The sequence below is a fragment of the Pseudophryne corroboree genome, chromosome 8 (assembly GCF_028390025.1).
Source record: "Pseudophryne corroboree isolate aPseCor3 chromosome 8, aPseCor3.hap2, whole genome shotgun sequence".
Classification (NCBI taxonomy): domain Eukaryota; kingdom Metazoa; phylum Chordata; class Amphibia; order Anura; family Myobatrachidae; genus Pseudophryne; species Pseudophryne corroboree.
This window is the reverse complement of record NC_086451.1, coordinates 63,649,743-63,659,540: the sequence shown is the minus strand read 5'-3', so window position 1 is coordinate 63,659,540 and position 9,798 is coordinate 63,649,743. Positions and strand designations below refer to the sequence as shown.

The window sequence follows — 9,798 nt, the reverse complement described above, 5'->3', positions numbered from 1 at the left end:
ATTCCCTCCCTACCACCCTGCATCTCCCTATCCCCTAATCTCCCTATTCCCTCCCTACCACCCTGCATCTCCCTATCCCCTCATCTCCCTATCCCCTCCCTACCACCCTGCATCTCCCTATTCCCTCCCTACCACCCTGCATCTCCCTATCCCCTCATCTCCCTATCCCCTCCCTACCACCCTGCATCTCCCTATCCCCTCCCTACCACCCTGCATCTCCCTATCCCCTCCCTACCACCCTGCATCTCCTTATCTCCTCCCTACCACCCTGCATCTCCCTATCCCCTCCCTACCACCCTGCATCTCCCTATTCCCTCCCTACCACCCTGCATCTCCCTATTCCCTCCCTACCACCCTGCATCTCCCTATCCCCTCATCTCCCTATCCCCTCCCTACCACCCTGCATCTCCCTATTCCCTCCCTACCACCCTGCATCTCCCTATCCCCTCCCTACCACCCTGCATCTCCTTATCCCCTCCCTACCACCCTGCATCTCCCTATCCCCTCCCTACCACCCTGCATCTCCCTATTCCCTCCCTACCACCCTGCATCTCCCTATCCCCTCCCTACCACCCTGCATCTCCCTATCCCCTCCCTACCACCCTGCATCTCCCTATCCCCTCCCTACCACCCTGCATCTCCCTATCCCCTCCCTACCACCCTGCATCTCCTTATCCCCTCCCTACCACCCTGCATCTCCCTATCCCCTCCCTACCACCCTGCATCTCCCTATTCCCTCCCTACCACCCTGCATCTCCCTATTCCCTCCCTACCACCCTGCATCTCCCTATCCCCTAATCTCCCTATTCCCTCCCTACCACCCTGCATCTCCCTATCCCCTCATCTCCCTATCCCCTCCCTACCACCCTGCATCTCCCTATTCCCTCCCTACCACCCTGCATCTCCCTATCCCCTCATCTCCCTATCCCCTCCCTACCACCCTGCATCTCCCTATCCCCTCCCTACCACCCTGCATCTCCCTATCCCCTCCCTACCACCCTGCATCTCCTTATCTCCTCCCTACCACCCTGCATCTCCCTATCCCCTCCCTACCACTCTGCATCTCCCTATTCCCTCCCTACCACCCTGCATCTCCCTATTCCCTCCCTACCACCCTGCATCTCCCTATCCCCTCATCTCCCTATCCCCTCCCTACCACCCTGCATCTCCCTATTCCCTCCCTACCACCCTGCATCTCCCTATCCCCTCCCTACCACCCTGCATCTCCTTATCCCCTCCCTACCACCCTGCATCTCCCTATTCCCTCCCTACCACCCTGCATCTCCCTATTCCCTCCCTACCACCCTGCATCTCCCTATCCCCTCCCTACCACCCTGCATCTCCCTATTCCCTCCCTACCACCCTGCATCTCCCTATTCCCTCCCTACCACCCTGCATCTCCCTATCCCCTCATCTCCCTATCCCCTCCCTACCACCCTGCATCTCCCTATTCCCTCCCTACCACCCTGCATCTCCCTATCCCCTCATCTCCCTATCCCCTCCCTACCACCCTGCATCTCCCTATTCCCTCCCTACCACCCTGCATCTCCCTATCCCCTCCCTACCACCCTGCATCTCCTTATCCCCTCCCTACCACCCTGCATCTCCTTATCCCCTCCCTACCACCCTGCATCTCCCTATCCCCTCCCTACCACCCTGCATCTCCTTATCCCCTCCCTACCACCCTGCATCTCCTTATCCCCTCCCTACCACCCTGCATCTCCCTATTCCCTCCCTACCACCCTGCATCTCCCTATTCCCTCCCTACCACCCTGCATCTCCCTATCCCCTCCCTACCACCCTGCATCTCCCTATCCCCTCCCTACCACCCTGCATCTCCCTATTCCCTCCCTACCACCCTGCATCTCCCTATTCCCTCCCTACCACCCTGCATCTCCCTATCCCCTCATCTCCCTATCCCCTCATCTCCCTATCCCCTCCCTACCACCCTGCATCTCCCTATCCCCTCCCTACCACCCTGCATCTTCCTATCCCCTCCCTACCACCCTGCATCTCCCTATCCCCTCCCTACCACCCTGCATCTCACTATCCCCTCCCTACCACCCTGCATCTCCCTATCCCCTCCCTACCACCCTGCATTTCCCTATCCCCTCCCTACCACCCTGCATCTCCCTATCCCCTCCCTACCACCCTGCATCTCCCTATCCCCTCCCTACCACCCTGCATCTCCTTATCCCCTCCCTACCACCCTGCACCTCCCTATTCCCTCCCTACCACCCTGCATCTCCCTATTCCCTCCCTACCACCCTGCATCTCCCTATCCCCTCCCTACCACCCTGCATCTCCCTATTCCCTCCCTACCACCCTGCATCTCCCTATTCCCTCCCTACCGCCCTGCATCTCCCTATCCCCTCATCTCCCTATCCCCTCCCTACCACCCTGCGTCTCCCTATCCCCTCCCTACCGCCCTGCGTCTCCCTATCCCCTCCCTACCGCCCTGCGTCTCCCTATCCCCTCCCTACCGCCCTGCGTCTCCCTATCCCCTCCCTACCGCCCTGCGTCTCCCTATCCCCTCCCTACCGCCCTGCGTCTCCCTATCCCCTCCCTACCACTCTGCGTCTTCTTACTGCCCTGCATCTCCCTATTCCCTCCCTACCACCCTGCGTCTCCCTACCACCCTGCATCTCCCTATCTCCTCCCTACCACCCTGCATCTCCCTATCCCCTCCCTAACGCACTGCGTCTCCCTATCCCCTCCAGCAGGTAATGACTTGTACTGCACTGCAGTGACGTGCTGAGGGGTGAGCCTGCAGTGCTGGGTATGTGTTTTTTTTTTTTTTGTGGGGGTCCCACAAAGTTCTAGTTACTCCCCTGGCCACCATCAAATTATCTAATGAAAATTAGTGAAGATACTGTTCTCAATGTGCCTCCCTGACTACTCAGTCATATTACTGCGTTGTATTTCCCCCTTTATGTTTTATCCAGAGGAAGACTAAGCCAAACTGCCATGTAATAATTGCAAATCAAACCTCAATGGTAGACCTAATAATGGCAATTGTATATTTTATCACCTTAATAATGTATTATGTTAATTATGACAACACAAGGAATGTCTTGTAAGAGGCATTCAGTCCATTTTTAATTTCTGTGAACGAGTCTGCCATCGCTGCTTTCTTTGGTAACGACATCTACAGCCTTACTACTCTTACCTCAGAGAACCCCTTCCTGTGCTGATGGCAAATCCACACTTTCCTCATTCACAACCGACAAAGCCTTTCATTTACATTGGACATCTTTCAACTTATTATGTAGGCATTTAGAGCGGAGGAGTCTACCAGTGCCGAAGTTGCCCATAGCAACTTCTCTTACAAATCAGCTTCTAGCATTGTCAGTCACAGTCTATAAAATGATAGTTCAAATCTGATTGGTTGCTGTGGGCAGCTTTTCCACTTCTTCTTTCTTTAAAAGGATTGATAAATCACCTCCCCATAGTGCCCTACAGGGATACTGGCAGCATCTGCCATCACAGCGGGTGTGTTACAGGCTCTGGTAACTTTAATGGTAAGATTAGTTCTATAGAGCTCTTCCTTTGAGGACACACTAGATCGTCGACTCACATGTACAATGGATGCTTGCTTAGTGTTCACTCTAGGCTGTTTTAGCAGGCGCCGCGCCCTGCCCGATGTTTTAAGGGCAAAACCCGCCCTGCCCTTTCTGCGGCGCTCTGCTAAAACAGCCGCCCGCTTTCTGCCCCTCTCAGCGTGTAAAGATGCTGCGCGCATGCATGCGGCATCCATTCACGCTGTCCGAGAGCTTGTGGGAAGCCCAGCACCTCCGTAGGTGCTAGGCACGCCCCCAACAGTGATGGCGCCGGCCGCCCACGCCCCCGTCTGTGAACTGAACCGCCCACTTGCATTACGTGCAAGTGGGCACGCCCCCTATTTGCATAGCCAAGCCCCTTTTGGCGCGCGCACACTTGTGCCCCTAACGGACCCGCACCCTGCCCTGCCCGTCCGCTAGAGTGAACACTACTTGCTTGACTGAATAAACCTTGGAAAGTTATTGTCCCAGAGACAAGAGGGTGACATTTCTCCTGTAATATTTTAAATGTGCTGAATTTTGTGAAATTTGATCTAATTGATTCTTCCAAGCAGAGCACGCGGAGGCGGACACTTTCTTCTGCTTCACTAATCTGATGGCCGAGATCCGGGACAATTTCATCAAGAGCCTAGATGACTCTCAGTGCGGAATAACTGCCAAGATGGAGACAGTCTACTCCACCCTGAAGGAAGAGGACGAGGAGCTGTACCTCAAACTGGTGAGCAGGCTGATTGGGGTTTCCACAAGGATTCTAATGTTCACAGCTCATAAACAGGGTAACAGTGCAGACCTGGTAATAATTCCATTCCGCCTCCTAAATTTTTCTAAGCAGGATTGGAAAGCGGAATCGTGAGTTTGTGCTGGGCATTTATATATAGAATATGCAGTGGAAATATTATCCCCTTTTCAAGTTTTTAAGAGGTTTATTTACAAAGCGGGGGATTGTAAAGCCTGGCGCTTCTGAACACGTTTGTGACCGATATTTAAAAGGGCAATGCTTTTAGTAGCTGTGTCTTTCTAATAAAAGCATTGCCCTTTTAAATATCGGTAAATAAATGTCTGTTTAAATACTCGCTCAAAAGTGCAACGTAATTGAACTCCTTAGTGTATCCGTCACACTCTGCCATTATTTGGGCTGAATTCGTTCATTATGAGTCGGTGACATCACTGACGCACCGTTTGCTGCTTCTGCATCCACTTACATGACGGCTGCAACAGCTGTGCTTGAAGGTGTTCTGTTTTTTTCAGGACAGCCCAGATTTTTGCCAATGGGAGTTTTGAACCTGGAACGCCTCTGTTCCTTCATCTCAGTCTCCGAATACACAGATCTGTAACATATTCCTAATTCCCAAAGGTTTTTTTTTCTAATTTTTTACATTTTGTCACCACAGACAATACATGGACCTCCTTTATAAATGGAGCACTAGTGTGAATGCTGTTTTCTTGTGTACAGTGAGCTCATTTACTGGTTGAGTTATCCACATTTTTTGTGTACATGGCAAAGCTGCCCATCTCCAATCAGATCTACCTGAAGTGGCTTCCCACGTACTCCTTTATCCTTGTTCCCGTAAACCAGCTCTTTCTGTACGGCTAGTAGGCTTATTGGCTTTTGCTAAGCATTATGGGAGACACAGATCTGCTTTAGCGGACGTTCGGAAGGTTGCTTATGCTTGCTGTTGGGTGAACACCTCAGCAGCAGGGTCACCTATAATTCTTATCTACCCACAGCAAGAACAGAATATCAAGCCTCAATTCTTTGCCTTCCGCTGGCTGACTTTACTCCTTTCCCAAGAGTTTGTGCTGCCTGATGTCATTCGGATCTGGGATTCGCTGTTCGCAGATGAGAACAGATTTGACTTTCTGCTGAAGGTTTCCTGTGCTATGGTGATGTAAGTACTGCAGCAAGTGTAGTGTAATGCTGACATAATCCATACTGCCTACTAGTGTTAAACCAGGCATGTCCAATCTGCGGCCCTCCAGCTGTTGTGAAACTACATATCCCAGCATGCCCTGACACAGTTTTGCTGTCAAAGAATGCTGAAGGTCCGCAGTTTGGAAATGCCTGTGTTAAACCCTTCGAGAGAGACTTTCAGTTCAGAAACTCCAAGATAAAGACCAGCTCAGTATCACCTATCTTCACACCCAATCCCTTCACACAAAGTAATTACAATCAAAAAATATACATAGTATTAAAAAAAAAATAGGTACAGTACAAATTTAAATGACTAGGTTTAGTGTGGAACATATCCATTGTAAAATAATCATCTGAAAACTACACTTTACCATTGAGAAGCTACTGTATGAATTTAAGGTAATGTTCCTGGGGCCTAATATAGACCTGATTGCAGCAGCAAATTTGTTAGCTAATGGTCAAAACCATGTGCACTGCAGGGGGGGCAGATATAACATTTGCAGAGGGAGTTAGATTTGGGTGGGTTATTTTGTTTCTGTGCAGGGTAAATACTGGCTGCTTTATTTTTACACTGCAATTTATATTTCAGTTTGAACACACCCCACCCAAATCTAACTCTCTCTGCACATGATATATCTGCCCTCCTGCAGTGCACATGGTTTTGCCCATTAGCTAACAAATTTGATGCTGCAATCAGGTCTGAATTAGGCCCCTGGTTTGGCTGAAGATCACTTAAGAGGAAAAGCTGTAGGATACAGCTGCAACCAATAGACCCCATCTAGGGGGCTAATTCAGACCTGGTCGGTGCTGTACGTGTTCGCACAGCAGCGGTCAGGCCTGAACTGCCCATGCCTGACAGCCGACGGCTGTCTTTAGCTAGCGATCGCCTCTGCCTGATTGACGCGGTCCAGCCAACGCAGGCGTGGCCGGACCGTATCGGGGGCGGGCCGCGGTGGCTGCGTGACGCCACACGCAGCCGATGCGACCTGGGCAGCGATGAGTAGCTCCCAGCCAGCGCGCAGGAGCTGCGCTGGCTGGGAGCTACTCCTGAAGTACAAAAGCATCGCTGCTGTGCGATGCTTTTGTACTTCTGCGACGGGGCAGAGACTGACATGCGGGGCGGACTAGCCCTGTGCTGGGCGTCCCCCCCCCGCATGTCAGTGTGCCTGATCGTAGCTGTGCTAAATTTAGCACAGCTACGATCAACTCTGAATCACCCCCATGGTACAGTGCTCTTACCACAGCCATGTTCTGTAGAGTCAAATTTATGTTTAAAATATTATCTTGATTCACGAAGGAAAGAACAGTTTTTTTAGGGATATTCTGGGGCTGATTTATCAACACGTTTTATCATATGCAACGAGTTTTAAAACTTGTTGCGTATGATAAATTGTTCTCCAGCCAATCAGCTGCCAACTGTCATGTATTTGAAAAATTACAATTGGGAGCTGATTGGCTGGAGCCAATAAAAACTCGATAATTCATATAATAAAACTCGATAAATCAGCCCTTATGATTAATTTTCTGACAATTAGCAAACTTTATTTTAAAGAAAAATTACACCCAAAGCTATAAACTAAAGCTTGGGCATACACTGTAGTGTACAATTATCTGGCAGACCATCTGTCCAATTTGGCTGGTTGGAATAAAAATCTGGTAATGTATGGGAGCAAATGACAATCCACCCTTTGCTCCCAAATACTGGAAAACAGACAAAAACTGGAATTCAGACAAATTGGTTATATTTGTGAGCAAATGATTGATTGTCATTTGCTCCCATATATTACCAGATTTTTATTCCAGCCAGCCAGACTGGGCAGATTGTCTGCCAGATAATTGTACAGTGTATGCCCAGGTTTAGTTTCTATTTGAGTTACAGTGGGTAAGATGTCACACAGGTGCGCTCTCACAGATACTGCATACTCTTAAACTGGGTACACACTTAACAACTGGTACCCAGCATGACATCGTGGGCGACAGGACCCAGCAGGGAGACAGGCATTGGCAAGAGTATACGCACTTGCCGGATCTGGCAGTGACTGGGTGGCAATGATGCATTCGGCAGCATGGCCCTTGCTAGCAATGTCTTCCATCAGCCCTGCATGCAGCGCACATCGTCAGCGTCCTAGCAGGTACACACTAGACGATGTGCCCGATATGTCGTTCCAATCCGCTGGATCGGACCACACATAATTTAGTGTGTACCCAGCATTAGAATGTAAGCTCTTACAGCCCTTGCATTGTGTTCCCATCGCTGGCGTATTTATAATGGGTGCGGTGCACGCAGGGTCCAGGGGTCCCACACCGCACACCCTGCACCCATTAATAGAAATACTTCCGTTCCGGAGTCCTGCGGTGTAGCAGCAGCGCTGCCGAAATCACTGGGAAAATGTCCACCGCGCCATTTTCCCGGAGATAGTGCCAAGAGTCTACACAGCGCTGCTGGCTAGATAGGAGGGGCCCAGCCGGAGCCTGCCCACGGGCGGCCTCCTCTTCTAGAAACGCCCCTGGTTCTCATTTTCACTTAATGAGTTTATTGATGTTGTGCTGTTGTGTTTCAATAAAGAAAAAAGTTTGTTTCACACAAACAGACTGATGCAATGTCCGTGTGAAACCTTGCTGTGCACTGGAAGTGGCAGACTAATTGGAAAAATTCTCATTATAAAATGTGTTCATAAATCTCTGAAAAACAGATTGCACAATCTCTGATTTTTATGTAACGCCTCGTGCTGTGGAACTACAATTCCCACCATGTCTCGAAATTCCTTATTTCTTTTTCATTCACTAGGGGTCACTGGAGTACACTTGGGATATGGACGGTGTGTTAGCAGGGATAGGCTCATTTAAATATTAAAATGTGTAACCCTCCTCCTCCATACTCCCCTAGAGACCTCAGTGTTTTTTATGTGCCCTCAGGAGATATTTTCTTTTTCTTTTTCACCACAGCCGTGCCCAGCTTATTAAGAAGCTTGGGTCCGGGTCTGTGTGTACTGCTATGAGCAGATATCCCAAGAGTTACCCCAGTGCCACCTATGGATTCAAAGAAAAGGATTTACCTGGTAAGTACCAAAATCCTATTTTCAGAACCTGTCTTAGATTATACTCTTAAATTCTGTTTCAGATTAATCCGTGAGCAGTTATTAGAAGGGGACTTTACAGTGAACATGCGGCTACTCCAGGTGAGATAACGTGAACTGGGGGCATGAATATTAGAGGCAGGAAAAGGCATCTGCTGCGGTGATATTTAACTAGATTATAAACTCTTATCTACTGGGTCATTATTCAATTCTGTAAGCAAAAATATATATATTTTTTTTTATACATTTCTTTATATTTCTGCAGGATTACCCTCTCTCTGATGGGGATGTTCTGCCCATCCTAAAGAAAGCCAAGGACCTTCAGGTCTCCAAATAGAGTGCAGTGGTGCTGGCCTCACTGTCCGTGCAGCAGTCTCCCCTGCGCTCACCCAGCTCTGGAGATGCCGTACAGGACTGTGGATCCTTCATTCCTTCCAACCTCGCACTGAGCGCAGGATGATTTCAGCACAACCACTTTTCTTAATATGCTGATAAGAGCGTTCCGCCACCTCTTTCACGCGTTTCACATGGACACAGGCGCGTTTTGCAAAAGAACAATGACAATCTTGTCTCCACACACTCCTACAGGTGACACTCCTGCCCGGATTGCTGATGAAGGATTTTACTACGGGCATTGGGCTGGGATGCTGACGTGGTCACATGTGCCTATGTTTTGGCCTCTTCATGACCAGCCAATGCACTATAGACCTCTTGGAAATTGAAGGGGCTTTTTTTTTTTTTTCTTGGTTGAATGCCTGTTCAATACTTGGACTGCTCATCAGTGCCGACAGGTATTAGAAGACTGTTATCAATGTTACACTTGTAGCACTCAGCCACTGAAGGGAAACTCCACAGTGTAACTAAGCTGCCTCTCCGCTCTGGTCCCGCTGCCTGAGCCACTCATTAGTTACAGAAGTGTTTCATTGTGGTATTTGTGTGTCTTGCATTTCTTCATCTTAAGAAAAAACATGATTTTATTGAAATTGTGTAATGAACAGACAATTTATTCATTGTTTTCCATAATATGTTTCTTTTTTCATTTATTAACAATCAGAATTTCTTTGAACACCTAGGGGGATATCCAATTATCCCCGGTAAAACATCGGGTCCGAAAAACGGCCATTTTCGCCCGTTTTTCTGATGTTTCATCGGTTATTATTTTTTACAGGCCATCCAGATTGATCGCCTGCAAAAAAAAACCCCCTTTCTCCCGAAAACACAAAGGTTCAGTGAAACGTGTGTGTTTTCG

At 49.2% G+C, this 9,798-nt stretch overlaps 1 protein-coding gene across 1 annotated transcript in view; it reads left to right on the top strand.

The window, feature by feature from the left end:
• The window catches only part of TBC1D13 (TBC1 domain family member 13), a 76,093-nt gene extending 66,521 nt beyond the window's left edge, over window positions 1-9,572 (top strand). Inside the window, exons 9-12 of the mRNA XM_063936516.1 lie at window positions 4,115-4,278; window positions 5,289-5,449; window positions 8,594-8,651; window positions 8,815-9,572. Coding sequence (XP_063792586.1) covers window positions 4,115-4,278; window positions 5,289-5,449; window positions 8,594-8,651; window positions 8,815-8,886 — 455 coding nt within the window. The 3' untranslated portion in view covers window positions 8,887-9,572. The remainder of the gene's footprint in view (window positions 1-4,114; window positions 4,279-5,288; window positions 5,450-8,593; window positions 8,652-8,814) is intronic.
• The last annotated feature ends 226 nt before the right edge of the window (window positions 9,573-9,798 follow it).